At 33.7% G+C, this 24,956-nt stretch overlaps 1 protein-coding gene across 1 annotated transcript in view; it reads right to left on the minus strand.

Moving 5' to 3' along the window:
- Nucleotides 1-8,173: 8,173 nt before the first annotated feature.
- LOC130449827 (adenylate kinase isoenzyme 5) overlaps nt 8,174-24,956 on the minus strand; it is a 43,552-nt gene continuing 26,769 nt past the window's right edge. Inside the window, exons 5-9 of the mRNA XM_056787864.1 lie at nt 21,763-21,945; nt 17,987-18,132; nt 16,373-16,802; nt 10,282-10,446; nt 8,174-8,497 (exon numbers count right to left, since the gene is read on the minus strand). Of these exons, the coding sequence (XP_056643842.1) occupies nt 8,174-8,497; nt 10,282-10,446; nt 16,373-16,802; nt 17,987-18,132; nt 21,763-21,945 (1,248 nt within the window). The remainder of the gene's footprint in view (nt 8,498-10,281; nt 10,447-16,372; nt 16,803-17,986; nt 18,133-21,762; nt 21,946-24,956) is intronic.

Consider the following 24,956-nt stretch of genomic DNA (forward strand, 5'->3'; position numbering starts at 1 on the left):
ATTCATGAGTACCAGCACTCGATATCCCCCACTTTTCAAAAGATGCTATTTGTATTGGTATTTTCGCCAAGTGCTATTTGCCGAGCAACACGAACTGAATTTATTGTACACTTACCGTTCCTAATGGAAACCAACGTCATAGTTAAGCGATTCAAACTATCCCTTAGACACTTGAACTACCATTAACTTATCAAATTATTTATTTTTGTATGATTTGACTCCAACGACTATAAATAGAATTAATTATAGCTTTTGTATACAATAGGATTGTTATTTAAGAGAGTACATACACGTATAGTGTGTTCTTAATAGTTTTGACATCCAACGAGTACAGTAGTCAGATTATTGAAACCACTTATTTATATTTTATTATATATTTTCATCGCTAATCGAATTATATCAATATTTTTGTGACATTATTGGAAAGGTAAAAAAAATTAAACCCAACATTTTTTTATATGAAATTTCAGTAATTAATAATAAACGTACATTGAATTATCTAGAAGTTTGATCATTCTAAGCAGTGAAATCTATAAATAAGCACTAAAACCTCGCATTTCGTTTTTCTCTTGTGATATTTTGTATTTTTGTTTCACTCATACCTTCAATTTAAGAGCAGTAGTCCACAACTAGCATCTCTGTGGAGATATTGCCTACCTTTTAAAAAAAATTCAATCAAAATTAGTTTTTTGTTAGTTGCCTTATCGCGCCTAACCGCAGATTGCGATAATGGGTGTGATATTATTTCTCGTACGCCCCAGCCATCAGGCTGAGAAACACATTATACAACGTGCATACGTAACATATTATACAGGATCGAAAAAAGCAACAGACCTCAAAAGGGCATGTCTGTGATTGCTCGTGGGTGATTGGGCACGCCCTATACAGGAATACATTTTACACAGAGTCAAAAAAAACTATTGACGTCAAAATGGTCGTTTCTGCGATTGTTCGTGGGGAGAGGGTTGGACACCTATTATACAGGCATAAATATATTATACAGGGTCGAAAAGAACTATCCAAAACGGTACATAATCCTCAGCAATCGAGCGTAAATTACTATCGATGTCAAAAAGGCATTATTGTCTCTGAGTTTTACGAACGGCTTCATATAACGTTTGGTACAGGTGTAGTCACGTAAGCCCAATTAAAGACGAAGAAAAAGCTGGTAAGTGACTGAAGATATTTCAAATATTAAGAGTCGTACTCAATATTTAAATCAGATGATTACAGACCGGTACGCTGTTGGTATTGATGATAAAATATCCTACTGAAGTTAACATTTCTTGAACAGAGATGCCTCTTCAGATTCAGGAGGTATATCAAACAAACGACTTCGCTAGGACCACATCCTGTGTTGGTTAAATGAAATTTAGTTATATGCGATTTTACAACAAGTTAACAGGAAAAAGTTGAAACGCTTTTTTGTGCTTTCTAGTGAGTAAGTTTGTTTTAATATGAATTCCCAGCTCCTGATGAAGGTAATGGTTACGAATTTGTGAAATAGTATACCGGGTGGCCAACTAAGAAGCCTGTCGTCCATATTTTAGTAACGAGTTATATTATAGCTTCAGAAAAACTTTATACGAGGTTAAGTTTTGATATAAATAAATTGAAATGAATATTTATAAATGGATATGATTTTATTGCTTTTCAAAACATTCTCCATTAAGATCAACATCCTTTCCGATTGAAGAAAATCGTCGCACGAAAATGTTCGCGATGATTAATTCCATTTTTTGACGAAAATGAATGTTTCAAATAACGCAAATAGCAATCGTATGATGTCAATGTCAGATTTGACATATTCACACCAATGTTGCCATATTTTAAAACTTAAAGAACAACATAGGCAATCTCTCGTCAATGGCATCCAGCACTTAAATAGAAAGTAAGGTTATGTGTGAAAATATAGTTGAATTACGGAATGCGAGGTTGTGGTTAATAAGGCGACTTCACTAATTCGAAAATAATTAAAATAAGAATGATAAATAGCCAAATCTAGATAAAAATAAATCTATACGTAATTAAATTTACAATATTATAGATTGAGTGCGAATTAAGAAATTATTTTAATGTTATAAAATTATTTCTATATTTGGCAACAATTTTAAATGTTTGAAACAATTACAATGCTGATTTTTAATTACGTGGATATAATTTAGTTACAATTATAAATTTTAACACTTAACTAACTTAGAATTATGGACACCAAAATTAGGGAAACGTACAAAAGAACAACGAAGTTCCTAAATGATTTTCTATTGAACCTAAGTGTGGATAATTCTACTTTGACTTTCATTAGTACAAACAAGAAACAGAATCCGGTCTAGAAGTGAATTCGATTGATGATTCGAGTCCATTCCAAGACCAGTTTCTCTTCAGAACACTCTACGATATTTCCATCTTTCTATTTTTTCGGTACTCTTCTGGGTTAGCACCAAGGACTCACATCCATACAGTAAATCATTCTTTTGTACAATATTTCATTGCTGCGTTGGAATTAACTTTTGCTTTAAGAATATTATTCAAGTACTTCAATTTTCTGGCACCTTTGGCTATCGATTTTATAGTTCTTTCATCTCTTTATCCTTATTCGTAACCAGCACTCCTAGATGGTCGAAGGACTCAATTTTTTCAAAATGATTTCCTCGTTTTCCGTCCTGAAAGGTCGTCTGCGTATGCTTCCGGTTGTAGATTACTTCTAATGTGAGGTTAAAAAATAAAGTGGATAAGGAAATCCCTGCTTCATCCTTAAGAACTTCCTGATAGCCTTCATACAAAAATTTGATCTTAGTTCAATTTAGAGTCAGTTTCACCATTCTAATTAGTTTTTTTGGGAAACCTAGAAATTCTAAAGCTTCTCTGTCATGAACAAGAGAAGTAGTTATAGTTTTTGGTATTATTTATTGCTCTGCTTTGTTTTTAAGTAAAAATCTGGTTCTCCGTGCTTCGCATCTCCTTAAACCCCTCTTTGTATCCATCGACTTCTTGGTTATGAATTGATCTCATTAGGATTCTAATTACTCTGACCAAAAAACCTTGAAGGTCAAGTCCAATAATACTCGCAAAATCATTGGAATTTTTTCCAGATCTTAATTCAATTGGACATGTTCATTAGGATGATGTGGAACTAAGGAAATTCAAGCGCAATCGGTAGCTGATCTAAGTAAAATTTACGATGATCGTCATTAGATTCCAAGTTGTGGGTATTAAATAACGAAACTGGTTATATAAACTATTTTAAACCGATCAAAAACACGTGGACGCGAAATACATTCATTTCCAAACACTTATTTCAATAAATTATTAGTTTCAATGCAGTTTTTTTTTAAATAAAAGAAACAAAACAGCCTCTATATAAACGAAGTCCACGACTACACTGGTTTGTCTACAGACATGGTAGACATTGCATTCAAAAGAGTAGGTTTCACGTTAAATAACTGACAGTCGTTAATCTTTTTCTGTGCGTACCTTTTCTGTAACACCGGTAGTCTTTTTACTTATTAGACACACCTCGTATGTTATCCGAGCTTGGGAATGAATTGAATGTTGTTAAATGAGAAATTAATCGCTAATACTGAAGTCATAGAAATTGCTGTAAGATATCGCCTTGAATGGAAAAAGAAAATGTTTAGAAAACATTTTTGAATTCATAAACATTCTAGTATTTCAACGATTCACCCTATAGAGTTGCCTAAATAGAAACTCATTTTTCATTTGTCTACCTTTAGGTTTGAGAGAAAATAAACAAGAAATTTGTTTGAAATTTTTGTTCGTTACCCAAATTTTGCCGTTTTATACCTGTTTTCAAAAAATAAGTGAGATTTTTTCACATAAATTAACTAAAAAAACCGATTGATTGTGTAAATAAAAATCTGATTTTTATCTTTACATTGTGGATGAACTTACGGAAGAATAACTGTCAAATTATGTTCAATATTTGATATTTATGATATTTTTTGAAAAAAAAAAAGTTGTTACTTGAACAATTTTACAAAATTATTCGGTTTTACTTCGAAAAATTAATGATTAGCTCGTGTAATTAAACGACAATTTTTATGGCGTTCATTCGAGTATGTCATAAGTCAAATTGTGGATAGATTCCATGTCATATACTACGAGTGGTGCGTTCCACTAAACACTTAACGACACTGACGTTCACCATCACGATCTTTCCCGTTCCACTTTTCCCAGAGCGTAAAAATTGTGAACCTAAGTGAAATTGATTACGAAGCGTTTTGAACATTGTGGTAAATAATAACAAATGGCAATAGAGAAAAGAAGCGAAAGCTTTAAGAGGTTATATTACAACAAATGATGAGATCTGAGATAGATTCTTATAGTTGCAATCTTTGTTGTTTGGAGACATTAGTGACGTTCTCGCCGAGACCAAAGCGATCGTGGTCGCTATTTAGAACGCTGTCAACGCGAAAAAAAAATTAGTATCGTGAAAGTGGTTGAACTGGATGTTAAATTGATCTGTTATGAAGCGTAGTTTTTTTGGTCAAAGATAATGTAAAATCCGCGGAAATTTATCGAGAAATTTGACGATGAGTGCCCCTCCTCTCTACTCATTTATTCCGTTTTCCGAAAAGACTAAGAAGTTGAGGAAAACTTGCCATAGGTACGGTACCTCAAACCAAGTACTGTACGCGATATTTCTGAAGAATTGAGCATCAGCGTGGGTAGTTTTCAGTAAATAATCCATGACTGGCTCGGTTACTGCAAAATTTCAGCCAGATAGGTACCAAGATTTCTGAAGTTTGTACTACGAAGTTTGTCGAGTATCCTGCAGCGGTATGAAGTGGAGAAAGAAAAACCGAAGCGCGTCAGTTAATGTTAAAATTACATTGTCAGTAGAGAAGGTGTTGTGTAGAGTGTTTTGGGACATCAGAGAAATAATTGCGGTTGATTTTCTCACTGAACAACGAACTGCTAACATTGAGTATTATACTAACTTCCTAAAAACGACGACGAAACCTGTCTAAATATCAAAATGACGCGATATTCCAATCGGTAGTGCGATATTGCTACTAGATAACACCAGACCGTATACAGCTCGGCTTAAGATGAAACGTTAACCGAATTGGGTTTATAAACACCCTCCTTATAGTCCTGATTTGTCACCAAGCGATTATTAATTATTTAGTTCATTGAAAAAGGCGAATTGCGTTTCGAAGCTTGATGGTTTGGGGATGTTTTGGGGCGACTGGAGACCTGGTAAAAATTAAAGAGATAAGAGAAATGTAGTAGTTTCTAGACAGCGACTTATCGGCAGAAAATTTATCTTCCAGCATGACAAAGATCCCAAGCATTTTTTGAAGCTGTGGAAAGATTATTTGAAAGAGTTGGAAAGGAAGAAAGTACTGAAATGGCCGTCACAGTCAGCCGATTTTAACCCGATTGAATTGTTGTGGGACAAATCGGACAGGGAAGTCGGAAAGCATTTTTTGAAATATCTTGAAAAACGAATGGAACTAAATAAACGACGATAATTTGTAGAAATCACTATATTGTTGTAAAATATTAATATCGAAATCGATCGTATTATTTTTATTTGTTGTATATCACGAAAACTACAGGGTATACAAAAACTTTTGACCGACAATCTACATTGAAAAAGCCACTAGCTAGTAAATAATTCTTCACTGATTAATCTCACTGTATTTTTCAAAACACTCATTTAATAATCGGACACTTTTACTTTATATTTTACCTTATAATTACTAAGTTTGCCACTTATTCACTGTTCAATAAAAAACGTACAAATAATTGTTTATATTTTGCAACCGACCAGCGGTTTTGCTTATAATTGTTGTATACAGAGTGAGTTTTATGTATGGAACGCCTCAATTATCTCGAAAACGGTATTATAGTGGTATTTACATTGTTGTCAGATCTTATATTTTTTTGAAATTCTTAAGAAATACCTATTATTTTCCATCCAATGATTCCTATACCTAAATGACATATTTCGGAGTTTAGCTACATTTATGTTGTCTCCGCCCAAGTTAAAATAATAAATTTTGGTGGCTATGACAACTACAATAACAAATTTGACTATTCAACGAATTATTATTGTTTAAGTTTATTGAAAATCCCAATGGATCGTCTATCTGAAAAAAGAACGAATTGATATTTTAATGATATTAGGATATGGTAACAAGCGTAGAAGTCAACAAGAAACGTGTAATATTTTGAATAATTTATATCCTAACCGAAATCCCATAATAAAATTTACTGTAAGTAAATTAGTGAGAAAGTTTATCTGGTTTGCAAACCTAATTATGGAAAAATCAAATAAAATAATTCAATTGTTTTCAAGTAGTGTTTTGCGATGAGGCCAGTATTAATGGAAACGTAAATCGTTATAATTGTAGATACTGGTCACGTAACAATCCTCGTTGGATACGTCCCACACCTAATATCCCAAAAAACCGAATGTATGGGCCGTATAACAAGTCCCTCGCATACAAACATTCACAAAAATCGTACAAGCTGTTTCCGAGATAATTGAAGCGTTCCATACATAAAACTCACTCTGTATAATAAATCTAAACTATTATATCAACATTTCCTACCATAAATTGAATACTGTTGGACCCATTTTCCCTTTCTTATGGAAATGAACGTTCTGTTTCAGTATAATAACTACAATTTAAGAAATTGATTTTGGACACGGTCTTATTTACAGGTCTGGAAACCAAGTCCAATTTCCATATGCCATATGCCATAGCCATTGCGCGGCGCTGCAATCTAGAGATGGACGTGGGTAGGGAGCGGTTAAATTACGTATTAACTATTTTTATTTATAACAATTCATTACTCATTGAAATAATAACTTAGCAATTTGACACCACCTCTTGATTACAACATCCATCCCGTTACCCTTCCTGTATTTGAGACCGTGGTTTCGAGTCAATAAATTCAAAAATACCTAACCTCAAATCTCGACAAATTTGAGTTTTAATTCACTTACGCAGTTATGGATTACACAAATTATAACCAAGAAAGAACAGGACCCGATTTTAAAAAATATAGCATAGAAATATAACAAATGATTATAATTGATTAGAAATATGTTTTTCGTTTATATATTTTGTAATACAAATATTTCATTTTATTTCCATAATTTCATACCTAAGGCACATCGTAGTTTTCCCCAAATACTTAGAGGCTTAAAATAATATTGTAAAATATTTAAAAAAATTAGTTTTACAAACTATCACATTGTTTTAAACTGATGGAAAATAAATTTTATAAGTGGTTGTGTATATTCCACATCTATTTATTAAATTTATTCCCGAATTTTTATTTAAATTCATTTGTTATTTACAAAAGAATAAAGTGCGGTAAATTACATAGAGATAGTTCCATTCATTATTATAATCTCAATATTCCGTAAATTCGCACGGCACTCATACCAATTAAGAAATGAAAAATAATGTTTACCCCTCGTATAAAATTCGGTAAAAATCTAAAAAACCGTCAAACAGTCGAAGCTGTCGGAAGGCGTATGTACACAATTTCTATGAAATATTCTTGCCAGACAGTCTGTGATAAGCAGCGGCATCGTTTGGTGAGATTTATTTGATTCATAAATTTCTTTAAATTCAGTAAATTTAAATGTTCTTTAGACCAAGGGTGAATGAAGACGATGAAATTGTAGACAGTGTAGTGATAATAAAGACATGTATGAATTTAATGATAAACATTTAGATAAACAAATTGCTGCAATTGCTAAAACTGAAGCCTATTTCGAGGCAAAAGACAAACATCTTCTGTTTCTGATATTTTCTCACGTAAATAAATAGTAAAAAGGTTAAATCTTTTAATAATATACAGTACTAGTCACTGTTAATAGTTTTCTTCGAATATACAGTGTGAATTCCAAAATATATACGATGGAAAACAGATTATTGCATTTTGATGGTTTTTACTTAACAAAAAACATCCTCAACCATCAGTTGGTCATTATTATGAATGAATCAATAGGAAAAGGGCTATTTAATTAAAAAAAAGCATGTTTATTTTTAAAACAAGGCATTTTCTATCTTCCAATTCAATTTTTTTAATAGCTGGTATGAAATATCTAATAACGAATGGAAATATCTACTTTTGAATAATCTAATTGATTAATCCTATATTTGAAAAGTATTCTTAGATTATTTTAAATGTGTCCTTCGATTTCCGTCAACCCGTTAGGCACAAAACCGTTTGTGTGTGTCTTTACATGACCGTTAGTCATGTTATGTACACCATTACTCACACTTTTACTTATCGTTTCTATTGGTTCGTTTTCGAGATCTTCAAGCTGCGTATCTTGGTTTGGTAAATGACCATTCGAAAACGCGTGACCGTTCGATACGTTCCCATTGGACACGTAGCCGTTTTGAACAGTTTCTTGTGATTGGGTTTTTAGATATTCGATGTGTTCTTTGACGACGTTTTTGAAATCGGTCTGAACTGGCAACGCATCAGTGTCACCATCTACCTAAAGAATCATTTGACGTTCGTTAGATTAACAACAATTAATTACATGGTATTCCAAAATTGCGTATGGACTCCTAACTAATCAATGGACAGCACCATGAAGATGCTTGATATGAGATGATTGCAACCAATTGTCAAAGAGGGAAAGTGGATGGGTTTAAAAACTATTCAATGAAAGCAAAATAAAACTAATGAGATTTGTTTGCTAAGCTGACGATGCCGTCCTTGTTGCCGATACTGAAGATCATCTCCAAAGGCTACTACGCTTCGTTAACACTAAAACAATACAACTAAACGTACTCATCAACACCGAGCAGACCAATTACCTGGTGACGTCCAAACAATCGATACGATCTAAGTTTGAAATCGATTCGATAATAATCGAACAAGCGAAACATTTTTAATACCCGGAAACGAAAATGAGGAATCACGGAAATCTTTTTAACGAAGTACAAACGCAGCAGAAATAAAATCAGATACTAGCAGGACACTATAGACGGCTAGAGGAGTCGAAATGGAAAAAACAAGGGCGAAACTCTACAAGAAAGAACGCGGAATGGTGATATTAAGCAGTAATGTAGATTACAAGATATAGGAAGCCGGATGAAATAGAAAATTTCTGAACAAATATATAAAAATAATAGAAGACAGTAGTAATGCAAAAATGAGCAACTGGAGGAAAAAAACCGCATGGAGGTCCTTCTAAACGTTGCCGAAGGTGATGGATTTCGTTTTCTGGGGAAGACTTGCTGGAAATGAACAGGCAATATGGTCATCCATGTTAGAAAGGAGAAGAAGATGAAGAAGAAGACGAAGAAGTTGAAGATGAAGAAGATGGAGACGAAGATTAAGAAGAAGATGAAGAAGAAGAAGATGAAGAAGAAGAAGAAGAAGATGAAGAAGAAGATGAAGAAGAAGAAGATGAAGAAGAAGATGGAGAAGAGGATGGTGAAGAAAATTAAGAAGATGAAGAAGAATGTCAATGTCAAAGAGAAAATCTTAATAACGAAGGAGATGATTGTACTAGTAATGATGTACTCAACTGAAACAATGACACAACAAAATCTATAGCATTCAATATGATGCAATGGGATCCTCGTGGTCGAAAAAGACGCGGTAGTCCTAGGATAAAATGATTAAAAGAAGCGGAAGATAACCTTAGCAGAGTAGGAGTTAGAAATTAGCAGTGTCAGTCGGTGTCAATCGGTGTCAGTCGATGTCAGTCGGTGTCAGTCGGTGTCAGTCGGGGTCAGTCGGTGTCAGTCGGTGTCAGTCGGTGTCAGTCGGTGTCAGTCGGTGTCAGTCGGTGTCAGTCGGTGTCAGTCGATGTCAGTCGGTGTCAGTCGGTGTCAGTCGGTGTCAGTCGGTGTCATTCGGTGTCAGTCGGTGTCAGTCGATGTCAGTCGATGTCAGTCGATGTCAGTCGGTGTCAGTCGGTGTCAGTCGGTGTCAGTCGGTGTCAGTCGGTGTCAGTCGGTGTCAGTCGGTGTCAGTCAGTGTCAGTCGGTGTCAGTCGGTGTCAGTCGATGTCAGTCGATGTCAGTCGGTGTCAGTCGGTGTCAGTCGGTGTCAGTCAGTGTCAGTCAGTGTCAATCAGTGTTAGTCAGTGTCAGTCAGATTCAGATTAATTTTATACCGAGTGTGTTTTGGTTTACTATTTTTCTTCAATAAATAAACTTTAGTGCTCAACTGTTACTGGTATAGGAGTCCACACACTATATTATGCAACACTGAAAATAATTTTTTAAAACATGACGAGTACGTTGTGAAAAATTATAAACTTACTATTGTCAATCTTCCAATACTATCCATTGCACGTAACATTGGCAAAGAAGATTGTCTAAAAATTTCCAATCTTCTTCTAAAAGCTGTAACACTGTCATCCAATCGACCTCTTCCCAATTGAAGTTTGGAACAGTCCAATAGAATGACTGCCGGTTTTTGTTTATACTGAAAAAAAAAATTATAAAGTTATAATTGTTTTTGTCTAGTGTTGATTTAACAGTAATGTTTCAGTACAGCCAGGATATCTTGCATTGTTATAAAGGTGTATTTGTAATAGAATGTTACTCCTATAAGTAAGCAATTCCTGTAAAAGGATAAAAAATGGTTGATACATTGAAATGACCAGATTAACCTTCGATTATGAAGAAGGAAGTTGAAATTTCTACACTATAGTTTATCCCGTTAACTAATACAATTTCCATGTCGGTTGCCTACCCAATAGACCTCACTATAAAAGGCGAAAAAAGAAGAAAAGAAAAAAGAAGATTAACCTTCGATTACTTTCAGTATTTAGCAAAATATGATTTGATACTGATATGATCTGGTCAATTTAGATATTCGAAGTTACATGAATTTGCATCAATTTTCGTGTAAGGAAAAAATTTTATTCACGGTAAAGGTCAAAAAAATGAGTTTTTCGCAATTTTAAGCAAAACGGTGAGTTTTATGATAAAAATACTTCAGACAAAAATTGTAGATCATAAAATTATCTACAAAAAATAAATGAATAATTTTTTTCCTACAAGCCACTGTTTCTGAGATATAATGATTCAAAAAGCTGGAAAAGTTATAATCCGATCAATTTAGACATTTTGAGGTTACATAAATTCCCATCGAGGTGGAAATTGTTTAAAATACAATTGAAAATAAAATTTGAATGTTTCCCATCATTTCCGTGTATGGAAAAAATTTTATTCAAGCTTAAAACGCGTGGAAAAGATTTTCGATGTTTTCATACTGGGTTTATTCAAAGGACAGTACGAAAACTAAAATAAAACTATTTCAAAATATCATTTATTTGTTTTCAATTCAACAACCAAAGCTTATATGGCAAAAAATTTATTTAATCTTGAATAATAGTGTTACGAATTCGACGGCGACATGAACCGTGAAGCTGGACCTAATTGGTTAATGGAAGAATCTAAAATTTGGTGAAAGCGTCGGGTGCAAAAGTTTTCGGAATTCGTCTGATGTTGTTTTTATCACAGTGGCAAATTGTCTATATTTTTTTAAACTAGTTTGTAGAAAATGCTTTTTATTTGTGTGTTAACTTTCTAGAATTATTGAAAAATTCTTTTTGGGCATAAATACTAGTTTATTTATAAGCTACGCAGTCATATAATTCAAAGTGAACGAAACGAAAATCGTGAAAAGTAATTTAAATAAATTAGGAAAGTGTGATTCTCAAATTATATCAGTAGTGACTAGTACAAGTGTGTGAATGAATTGAGTAAGTAATTAACAATGGATAGGGATTCACGCCATCATTAGAAATAGTTTGAATAAATGAGTATAGGTATGAAAGTACATATTATTGATATTTCAATCCAGACTTGTTTTTATTCTACACAATAATTAACTTTCCAAGAATATTTTGTTATACCTGGCACGTATTGTTTCCTAATAAGAAGTAATACCAATCAATCTTCATCAATTCATTGTGTGTGAAATAAAATTAATTATACCTTCATATATAACATCAAAATATGAGAAAAAACGTATATTTTCCCACGGATTCTTACAATATTTGTCGTCTTTGTCCTTGGAAATATATTGAATATTTGATGGGAACGTTCCAAGGAAAACGATCGTATTTTCTTTCATTTTCCTTCTAGAAACGATAGCCAGACTTATAATTATATCGTTTCAATGACATATTTAACGTAGCTATTACAGTTTTACTGGATTTTATTATGTGATATCTGTCGAAAGTCGTTATATCGGAAAAGCGTCATTAGTTTCTATTATTAATGCGAAGGAATGTAGGAAAACTTTATCTAGAATAAGAAATAAGTAATCCTGCGGCGATATACTCCAGGAACCAAGGGTTTTAATCTGACATTAGAACCAATATAAATGTTTTTTGGTATACACGAGTTATTGTAATATTTTTGTCTGTATAAACGCGCTGGTTGGTTCCTCATTGAAAAGTGTATAAATTTCATGGTTTGATCTTCTATTTCATCCTAACTCTACTTTTCTACAAAAATTCTTTTTAATATTTTTCTCTCCTAGATATCTAATTTCTGTTTAGTTTTTTCGTCGTTATATAATCGTATGTAAAGTTCAATTGTCAATTCGAACTTTTGTAGATCCGGATATCTCTATTAATACAAAAAGTGGACTCATCGCAAAATATTACTTGAAAAATTTGGATCGTTTGATTTGATTTTTCCATAATTAGGTTTGCAAAATCTTCACGTCTATCAAAATCGTCATCTGACAATACTTGAGCCAACTTTACTTTGTATAGATAGAATTTATTAAAGCGAAATATCAAGTTTCTTGGATATTTGTCTAGTACTGAAGTGTGAATCGTCTTCTAACAGGACACAAACATTTAAAGATTTGTTTTCAGTTGATGCAGTTTTTCTGCGCACTGATTTGGATAAATCTTTCACTGAACCAGTTAAACTTTCTTACTAATTTACTTACAGTAAATTTTATTATGGGATTTCGGTTAGGATATAAATTATTCAAAATATTACACGTTTCTTGTTGACTTCTACGCTTGTTACCATATCCTAATATCATTAAAATATCAATTCGTTCTTTTTTCAGATAGACGATCCATTGGGATAGCCACCAAAATTTATTATTTTAACTTGGGCGGAGACAACATAAATGTAGCTAAACTCCGAAATATGTCATTTAGGTATAGGAATCATTGGATGGAAAATAATAAGTATTTCTTAAAAATTTCAAAAAAATATAAGATCTGACAACAATGTAAATACCACTATAATACCGTTTTCGAGATAATTGAGGCGTTCCATACATAAAACTCACTCTGTATACAACAATTATAAGCAAAACCGCTGGTCGGTTGCAAGATATAAACAATTATTTGTACGTTTTTTATTGAACAGTGAATAAGTGGCAAACTTAGTAATTATAAGGTGAAATATAAAGTAAAAGTGTCCGATTATTAAATAAGTGTTTTGAAAAATACAGTAAAGAATTATTTACTAGATAGTGGCTTTTTCAATGTAGATTATCGGTTAAAAGTTTTTGTATACCCTGTAGCATTCGTGATACACAACAAATAAAAATAATACGATCGATTTCGATATTAATATTTTACAACAATAGTGATTTCTACAAACTATCGTCGTCTATTTAGTTCCATTCGTTTTTCAAGATATTTCAAAAAATGCTTTCCGACTTCCCTGCCCAAATTTTCCTACAATAATTTAATCGGTTTGAGGTCGGGTAACTGTGACGGCAAAGTCATTACTTTCAGTACATTTTTCCTTTCCAATTGTTTCAAATATTCTTCGAGGAATGTCTTGCTGGAAGATGTATTTTCTGCCGATAAGTCGCTGTCTAGAAACTACTACATTTCTCTTATCTCTTTAATTTTTACCAGGTCTCCAGTCGCCCCAAAACATCCCCAAACCATCAAGCTTCGAATCGTAATCCGCCAAGTGCCTCTTTTAATGAACTAAATAATTAATAGTCGCTTGGTGGCAAATCGGGACTATAAGGAGGGCGTTCCAGTGTTTATAAACCCAATTCGGTTAACGTTTCATCTTAAGCCGAGCTGTATACGGTCTGGTGTTATCTAGTAGCAATATCGCACTACCGATTGGAATATCGCGTCATTTTGATCTTTAGACAGGTTTCGTCGTCGTTTTTAAGAAGTTAGTATAATACTCAATGTTAGCAGTTCGTTGTTCAGTGAGAAAATCAACCGCAATTATTTCTCTGATGTCCCAAAACACTCTACACAACACCTTCTCTACTGACAATGTAATTTTAACATTAACTGACGCGCTTCGGTTTTTCTTTCTCCACTTCATACCGCTGCAGGATACTCGACAAACTTCGTAGTACCAACTTCAGAAATCTTGGTACTTATCTGGCTTAAATTTTGCAGTAACCGAGCCAGTCATGGATTATTTACTGAAAACTACCCACGCTGATGCTCAATTCTTCAGAAATATCGCGTACAGTACTTGGTTTGAGGTACCGTACCTATGGCAAGTTTTCCTCAACTTCTTAGTCTTTTCGGAAAACGGAATAAATGAGTAGAGAGGAGGGGCACTCATCGTCAAATTTCTCGATAAATTTCCGCGGATTTTACATTATCTTTGACCAAAAAAACTACGCTTCATAACAGATCAATTTAACATCCAGTTCAACCACTTTCACGATACTAATTTTTTTTCCGCGTTGACAGCGTTCTAAATAGCGACCACGATCGCTTTGGTCTCGGCGAGAACGTCACTAATGTCTCCAAACAACAAAGATTGCAACTATAAGAATCTATCTCAGATCTCATCATTTGTTGTAATATAACCTCTTAAAGCTTTCGCTTCTTTTCTCTATTGCCATTTGTTATTATTTACCACAATGTTCAAAACGCTTCGTAATCAATTTCACTTAGGTTCACAATTTTTACGCTCTGGGAAAAGTGGAACGGGAAAGATCGTGATGGTGAACGTCAGTGTCGTTAAGTGTTTAGTGGAACGCACCACTCGTAGTATATGACATGGAATCTATCCACAATTTGACTTATGACATACTCGAATGAACGCCATAAAAATTGTCGTTTACACGAGCTAATCATTAATTTTTCGAAGTAAAACCGAATAATTTTGTAAAATTGTTCAAGTAACAACTTTTTTTTTTCAAAAAATATCATAAATATCAAATATTGAACATAATTTGACAGTTATTCTTCCGTAAGTTCATCCACAATGTAAAGATAAAAATCAGATTTTTATTTACACAATCAATCGGTTTTTTTAGTTAATTTATGTGAAAAAATCTCACTTATTTTTTGAAAACAGGTATAAAACGGCAAAATTTGGGTAACGAACAAAAATTTCAAACAAATTTCTTGTTTATTTTCTCTCAAACCTAAAGGTAGACAAATGAAAAATGAGTTTCTATTTAGGCAACTCTATAGGGTGAATCGTTGAAATACTAGAATGTTTATGAATCCAAAAATGTTTTCTAAACATTTTCTTTTTCCATTCAAGGCGATATCTTACAGCAATTTCTATGACTTCAGTATTAGCGATTAATTTCTCATTTAACAACATTCAATTCATTCCCAAGCTCGGATAACATACGAGGTGGTCTAATAAGTAAAAAGACTACCGGTGTTACAGAAAAAGTACGCACAGAAAAAGATTAACGACTGTCAGTTATTTAACGTGAAACCTACTCTTTTGAATGCAATGTCTACCATGTCTGTAGACAAACCAGTGTAGTCGTGGACTTCGTTTATATAGAGGCTGTTTTGTTTCTTTTATTTAAAAAAAAACTGCATTGAAACTAATAATTTATTGAAATAAGTGTATGGAAATGAATGTATTTCGCGTCCACGTGTTTTTGATCGGTTTAAAATAGTTTATATAACCAGTTTCGTTATTTAATACCCACAACTTGGAATCTAATGACGATCATCGTAAATTTTACTTAGATCAGCTACCGATTGCGCTTGATTTTTCTGTTCTATATTATTCTAATAAACATGTTCCAAACATGTCCAATTGAATTAAGATCTGGAAAAATTTCTGATCACAACGAGCCACGTAAGGGCGAGCATTATCATGCATGGTTTGAACAGTTTGACTGTACTAGACAAATGATTTTAATAGCCTCAATATGATGAATTGATAAAGTAAAAACTTCTTTTTCTCGTCATGAAAATTTCTTATTCAGTGAGTACAATTTATTGCTTTAGTTAGTTTGATTGATGAGTTGGTACCTACTGACAAATTTGAATATATATTAACTACAAATACTGAAGGAAGACCACTGAAATACGCAGAAGATAAACAGCAAACTCAGATCTCCGATAACGATTTTGGGAAAGTTTACTTTATCATATACCACGTTTAAGAAACAAAAAACTTACCCTTGATTCAAACTCGGCAATTTGCGCCATATCCCTAGGATATCCGTCCAAAATCAAACCTTCCTTTCCTATATTCTCGTTCATTATTTTCTCCACTTGTTTCGAAACGAAATTCTCCGGCGCCAATTCCCCGTTACTGATACATTCCTTCAATTTCGCTATTTCTTTATTTTTTTTCGCGTCCGGTTGATCTGCAATAGATCTCAGTATTCTTCCAAGACTGGCATGCTGCCATCCGGTTTCACTAGAGACGTTTTGACACAACACCGCTTTGTTGCTACCAGGACCACCGATCACCCATAATACCAACGGATAAGCTTTCGTGGGTGATCTGAAGTTTGGTATACTGGGATTAACTGAAATCACTCTAGTTTTCGGCCGGTCCGGTGTTGATTGAGATCTTTCTGCTGTGGGTGTTGATGTTATACGAGTAGACGACCCGTCAGGCTGGAAAATACGTGAAAATATTATATACAGGATGTCGCAGAACGTGCGTTTATTAAGTACAACCTTAAAAAATGAATACGTAAGGTATTGTTGAAATAAAAGATGTGATTAGGTAATTGAATGAAGTTTATTTTTCTAAAATAACATCATCTAAATGACGGTTATCTCGAAGACGGCACTCCTCTAAACTCAGCGCAGATTTGTGAAAACTCTTGTCAATAAATCTGGGGTGATTGTTGTCATTTCCTGGTGGATATTTTACTTTAGCTGACTGATGTCCCTCGGATTGTTCATGTAGACTTTGTTTGAGGTGTCGCCACAAAAAAAATCATGTCAGGGCTACGTGGGGGCCAAGGGGCATTTTGGAAATTAGTCTTGCAGGAAGCATCTGTCTCACAGCCGTCATAGAGTCATTTAATGTGTAACACTCTTGTTGGAACCAAGTTCTCGTATTTGTTATTTTTGATTTCGCAAGTTCTGGAGTCAAATATCCTTCTAACATCGCAACATAGCGGTCGGTGTTTCGTCCTCGCGAATCTTCAAAGAAGAAAGGGCAAATAATCCCTTCGCTAGATATTCCTGCCTATACCATTACTTTCGAACTACGTAGTGGTTTTTGATGTTTCATTTTTGGATTTTTTTTGGTCCAATAACGACAATTTTGTCAATTTACGAACCAATTTAAATAAAAATGAACCCCATCTGGAGAAAGGATTTTATCAAAAGTGGAAAATTTATTCAGCAAATGCCGAAGTCGATATATTTTAATTTCTGTGTTAACTGGAGCTTATAAGGATGCAGTTGAAGTTCCAACTTTAAAATTCGATGTAAACTTCGTCGCGACAAGTTTAAAGCCGTCGATTGCATCCTGGTAGACACATGCGGGTTTTCTCGTACTGACTCCTTCATCCTATGAATATCGTCTGTGTTGCTAGACGTCCTTGGACGACTTTTTGCTAGTGGGGGTCTCTTCAAAACGCTTAGCCCATATTTCAATTAAATTTGCACTAGGAACTTCATTGATGTGTCTTAATCTATATTTTGAACGATACAGTCGTTTTGTCAAGACGTGCGATCACAAAAATCGCGACGTTTTCCGTCGAAGCGACTCACTATTGCGCCACCCTGTAGATAAACGTTTTTTCATTAAAATGACTTACCACTAATGGAAGTTCACTTGTTACAACATCGTCAGGTACAGGAGCTACTTTTCCATTAGCGAACAACGGAGGATTATCCTGCATTCCTAGGATTCGTATTATAGCAGCCTTGAAGTCTTGGTAAACTTCCGCTGGAACTCTTTCACCGTTTATCTGAAAGAATTCATTTATTTTATTGCTATATTACAAAGGGTATAGTGTGAGTTTTCTTGTACCATTCTTATAAACAGTGATTTAGGAAATACAGGGTGTCCCAAGACGTGTTAAAACTATCTGTATATATGGCAAAATACTTATAATAAAATCGTGAAAATTTCTACGTTTCTACGTACTAAGATATGAGGGTTTCTACTTAAGTTTTTAGATCGATAGATAAAAACAAATATCAATAATTTTATATGGATTTATTGTTTTTCAAATTAACTTCCAAAACATGTGATTTGAACGCATAAACCTCTTCTTCAAATGTAGCTAATCCAATTTTAGAGCGGAAGTAAGTAGAAGTAAGAAGTATACGCCATCTTGTACGTCAACTGTCATCAGCAGTAATCACTATCTTGAATGTCTTCTGTCTACTGTCACCAGCGTTATCTATTACGTGTATCACCAACCAGTTTTGAGATCGACAAATCCAAACAAATATTTATAATTCGATATGGATTTATTCTTTTCCAAAACAAGTTTCAAAGCATGTGATTTGAACGCATAAACCTCTTCTTCAGATATAGCTAATCCAATTTTGGAACGGAAGTAAGTTATAAGTAGTAAGAAGTGTACGCCATCTTGTACGTCAACTGTCATCAGCAGCAATCGCTACCTTGAATGTCATCTGTCTATGTTTCTATGTAAGTCATCTGTCACATGCGCCAAAAATCATGTGTATTGTGATGTCTATGATCGAACCCAATATGTTTTTTCTTAAATTGTAGTTTGTAGAAAATAAAACTTTCAATATCTCTAAAACCCAATTCACATTAAACTAAACTTGTCGCTACAAAGGAAAAGAAGAAGATGAAGACCAAGAAAAAGTTGAATAAGCGCCTAGAAGATATAGAAGAAATGCAGGAAAAAGAATTAAGAAACGACCTACGTTTGGATAGATATTAATGGCGGTTATGAATCGTATAAAGAAACTATTAACGACATAATTTAATTTTAAATCATCACATTAGGTTAATACGGCACTGTATTAATATGTTTATTGCTTAAACATTTCGTTTAGGCGGTAATTTTGACCGGAAATGGTTCGGAAAAACTACTCGTATTTCCTAAAGACAGAAAGCAATTATGTGAAATGAAAAGAAATAGAACAAATCTTGTTGGATAATAAATACCGATGCAGATCGTGTTTCCACGAGCACGCAATTTTGTAATATTAATTTAATCGTGAAATTCCGGATTTTATGGTAATTTTTTCTCATATTATTTTTCTTGAAGTATTTTTGGACTACTCACAATAAAATTAAGTTGTGAAACCTCGTTTTTCGCGTTTATATTTAGTCTCAAAAAATTGTTTCACGTGACTAGTTTATATACGCATTTTACAACAATTTTCTTATGTTTATTTCATTTAAGAAAACAAAAACTCAATTCTAACTGCAAAGCAATCAAGACTAAGAAAAAAACAACTATCTTTGTGATTCGTTGATACTTCAAAGACGTACCCAGTATCAGAACTAGAAATTTCAGCTGATATTAAAAGTTATAAATTCTTTGCTCTATTAGATTGCACAAAAGGATTCTGACAGAATAAAATTTCGAAAGGAACACAAACTTTTGCTACCCCATATTCTTTAAAATCGATGACATTTTAATATTAGCAAAAAGTAGAACAAAGCTACAAAAAAAAAACTGAAGAAATGAGGCTTCAACAATAAAAATAAATGAGTTTTTGATTCGGAATGAACACAATTCCTGGGGAACATGGCTTCAGCAGCAGAAGGAATAGAAGCAGATCCTAAAGATGAAGACACCAATGAATAAAACAGATCTACAAAAATGATGTAAAAAAACCTGTCACATTAAGTGTCAAGTCAAAAAAAAACTTCCGCTCTCCTTTAAGAAGGACAACCAGTAGCCTACGGAGCAACAGCGTTAACCAATCCTGAACCCTGAAACAATCTTCAAGAAAGCTGCATCAGTGCATAATATTTAATATTGCACTATAGCAAAGGCACAAAAATACCCTCTTAGTCGAGATTGCGATGCATTTGATTTGAAATATTAACAAAAAGAAATTTTGGAAATTGCAGTAAAGTCACAAAGGAAGATCCACATTTGGTATTTCTGGATAAGTCAATGAACCTCCCATAGAACTATAACACTATTTCAACTTTAAAGATGAACTGAATTATGTGAAGGAAATACTTTTCGAAGGAAGTAAAGTTGTAGTGCCCAAATCACAGATTCGTCAAGGACATGCAGGTATACACAGAATTCTCTATTGGAAGGGACTTTTTGGAATGCCTACTATGTCTGCTATGGTCTTCGCAGGTCGATGAACAATTTTTTCCATGTTCACTATTGATTGCTGCTAAACAAATACCGAACAACATGGCGTCTTCAAACTAGAAAAAAATGCCTGTTTTCAATCAATTATCGTCCTCTTTAGGTCAGGTCAGGTATTTCTGGAACCATCCTCGTAATTCAGCCATGCTCTTGTGATTCTTAGATCATCTGGTCTCATATAGACACTCGATAAACTTTAGAAGGCATGTTCCTGCGGGCTAGCGACTCACGAAAGAAAGATACTGTATCCCTGTTTCAATTAAATTCCTTAATTTGCTAGCGTCATTAACTACAAGATGTTGTATCCCAAGCAATGTAAAAATAAAGATTCATTGTGTTCAAAATGGCTTGTGCGCCACCTTCTTTTCCAGTCATCGTAGAACATGCGTCAAATCCAAATCCAACAGAACTTTCTGCTGGAAGATTCGGATCAATTAAAAAACTTGTGTGCTAGTAATATTTTGAGATTCCAGCTCAACATAACCAAATTCCTTTCTGATTTTTTCTTGATTTTTATCGTGAAATCGCAATTCAATAGAAAGCTGTTGATGACTATATTTGTTTGCTTCAATCCACTTCTGGTGACTAGTTTGCAGCTGTACATCAACTGGAAAGTTCTAAAGGAACGATTTTGTATTAAATGTTTTGTATTATCTTTAAACTTCATCTATGACCATATGAGAAATGACCCAAAACTCCTAGATTTGTAGCAATACTAGGTGAGGAAAGAAACCAATGCATACATAGAGTTATATTCAAACACCAACCGAGAGATCTAACCAGCTTTTCTTTTTAAATAGCTGGACATCAGAACCTTATTTTTAATAGTTAATATAGTAATATTTCAGTTAAATCATTGCAACTTAATTATGGATTTACAAGCGAAACCGATTTCTTTAGCGAGAAGCCTCGAATTCTAGAAATGTCGAGATTGCTGTTAAAAAACAAAACAGATCTTTTAAGCTATTATATCTTTGAAAAACGACCAAAATAGTGAGCAAAAAACAAAAAAAAAACATCCTGGAACATCGTCAAACTTTAGCTTCGATACATATTAGAACAGAACCGGCTTCACGGTCTATATCAGTGGGCGACTTCGCAATTTATGGTATCCTGCTTTTGACAGGCAGTTGCTACAACTGCGAACACGTTTCAAAAACTTTTTACTTCATTCTTATTCATTGAGGCTTTCAAAAAAATTTTTTTATAATATTTATATGTGTGGACAAGGAAAATCAGTGTAAATATTGAAATAATAATAGAAACAGTACTTACTGATATTAACATATTGCTTTGATCGAAATATTCAGCTACAGGGATGACGTTCCTGTAAAAATTATTGAGTTCCATACGAGCTAATGATAAAACAACTTGACCTAATTTGGCACCATAATCTATTTGTCTTTCCAAAATTTTCTGCCTCCACGATATTAAAATTACACCTTGGACAGTTTGTATCTGGAAAAAAAAATCGTTTTGGACTTAAAAACTTCTCTTTTCGAGTATCTGAGATCTCGGTAGGTATTCAATAGATATCTTTCTATCTAACCATTACTCAATAAGTCGTGTGACACATTTTTTTGGCAAAAATGAGCAATACAATCATTTCAACGCTCTCTTAACTTTCAATGACGTGTTTGTAGAAGGATTTGTCTTTTCCTCATAATAGGGCTTCAGTTTCAGCTATTACTTCTTCATTCCAGCTTAATTTTTTTACCAGCGACCATTTTTTTGAAATCAGTAGTCATTGGTGGCCAGATCTGGTGTATACGGTGGATGAGGAAGCTATTCGTTCAATTTAACCATCGTTACCATCGACTTGTGAATTGGTGTATTGTCTTGGCGAAACAGTGTTTTTTTCTTCGACATATGAGGTTGTTTTTCCTTGATTTTTACATTAAAACGATACAAAAACCTTTTGGAAATAGTCGATGAATAATATTCCATGTAAATCCCAAAATACTGAAGCCATAACCTTCCCAGTTGACTGTTATGTCTTCGGACGCTTCGGACGTGATTCACCGGCTACAGTCCACTCAGATGATGATCGTTTTGATTCATGAGTGAAGTGATGGATCCATATTTCATCTATTGCCATATATCAACGAAAAAAATCTGATTTATCACGTGTAATTAAGGCCAAACACTGCTATGAATCATCAACACGTTGTTGTCTTTGATCGAGTGTCCTAACCTAACACATGGTCAAATATTCATGTACATTTATAAGCACACTCCTTCTAATATCTTTAAGGGCTTAGTTAGCTCACGAAATTTCAATTTACGATTATATATGACCAATTTGTGGACTTGTTTGATGTTTTATCGACGACCATTGTTTTGAGAATAACAGAAATAGCTTATCTTAAATGGCTGTCATTTTTTTCTGACTAATCGAAATGTTATGACATTTGACACATAACCTTTTAAAAGCTGGTACTTCATAAACGTCATATGGATTTGACTATGGCGGCGCCATCTGTGCGTCAGTCACACGACTTATTGAATGATGTTTTATACCTGTAACTTCTAATTTCTGCCATTAAATTAACACTCACAATTACACTGTTTAAGATTCGGTCTCTGAATACGATTACGTGATTATAAAAACACATATACTTCATATATTTTTACTTGACGTACTATAAAAAGTACCAAATGAATTGCGAACGAAAAACTGGTCTACAGGAGCGAGTTTTACAATTTTAGCATAGCTTTGTTCGCGCTGGTTGGTTTGAATACATTCCGAAAATACTCAGTGTATACATTTTGATGTATTCAGATTATGTTTAGAACTAGATAATTTGAATCACGAACGTACTTTATTCGCCGCGCATACGCACAACTGCGCATAAATCTGTAGACAGATTTTAGACTTTAGAGGTGCGTTCTTACAAGTCGAATTCTGTTCACATGTGTACTAAAAATTGATCAACTTCTCTCAGTATCAAAAAGATGACGTCAAATGTTGTAGTTAGTGAAAATAATGACAATTTTGTTAAAACAAGAGCCGAAAAATGTTTAATTCAAATCGAGATTCTGGGTCAGAGAATGGATTCTAAGAAGAAATCAGTTGAGAACATCAGAAGGCTTGTTAAAGGATCTAGCGCTACAGAATAAAGAAGAATATAGAAACCATTTGAGAATGTCTGCAAAAAAATTTAGTGAACTCCCGGGAAAAGTTCAAGGTCGTCTAAAAAAATAACATACAGTAATGCGTCAAAAACTCCCGCCAAAATTAAACTTGCTAATAACTTATAGATACTTGGCTACAGGAGATTTATTTTCCATATTGGGTTCTGTTTATTGGGCATCTAAATATATCATATCCAATTTTCTACAGGATGTAAAAAAGTACGTAAAACATTATTATTAATATAATTAACATTTATATGGCACAGGACGCTAAAACCTCGGTTCCGGTGATTAAATACCAGACAACGTCCTTAAATGAATGTCATCAGATGTTTCCTGTGAATCCTCGCACTCCTATTATTGGTTTATAGCTGTAAAGAACCGATTGGAAACTGATGATGACCAATTTTGTTGAAACAAGAGCCGAAAAATGTTTAATTCAAATGGAGATTCTGGGTCAGAGAATGGATTATAAGAAGAAATCAGTTTTGAACATCAGAAGGCTTGTTAAAGGATCTAGCGCTACAGAATAAAGAAGAATATAGAAACCATTTGAGAATGTCTGCAAAAAAATTTAGTGAGCTCCCGGGAAAAGTTCAAGGTTTAGAAAACAACATACAGTAATGCCCTAAACATTTCCGCCAAAATGAAGAAGCCGATTTGAACCAATTTGAAACTGATGATATCCTCTGTACCCATTCCACAAACTAGTGAATGTTCTTTTTTGCACATTGTTCTGATTTCGTTCTCTAATGTCCATTCCTTCAAAATACATTTTAATGCATTTTCCCTTGCATATTTTTCTTTCACCAATGAAATTTGCGACAAAGTTTCAAAAATTTGTAACCGCACATAAAGCAATAGAAAACTATAATGTTCAACCGAAGATTAACTGGATTGTGAAGGTTTACACGATTCAACTTGTTAGCGATTTGCATTGCGATAAAGTTTGACTAAATCAATCTTTTATTGTCCAACTAAAAAGTTGATCAAATATGTTGAAACAAACGTTCCCACGACTACTTTTTCGATCAACAAAATTGTGACAAGTACTTGAACGATAGAAAGAAGTCTGAGGTATGGTTAGCTTATGGTAAGATAAAGCGTATTAGTTTTGACGTTCTTTCGTCGGTTCGACGACAAAATTTAGATCACGAGTTGTCTCGAGCAACAGTTTTTTTTATCGTGGTACGCTTCACTTCAGTAGAACAGTTTCACCAAGGTCTCATAGACCTTGCTTATACTACAGAATACAATGGACTGTACTTCGAATATTATTGGTTATAGACCACAAATCCAATCATTTTTGGTATAAATATCTTGAGTAGATGTTC

The sequence above is a fragment of the Diorhabda sublineata genome, chromosome 10, assembly GCF_026230105.1.
Source record: "Diorhabda sublineata isolate icDioSubl1.1 chromosome 10, icDioSubl1.1, whole genome shotgun sequence".
In the NCBI taxonomy this organism is placed as follows: domain Eukaryota; kingdom Metazoa; phylum Arthropoda; class Insecta; order Coleoptera; family Chrysomelidae; genus Diorhabda; species Diorhabda sublineata.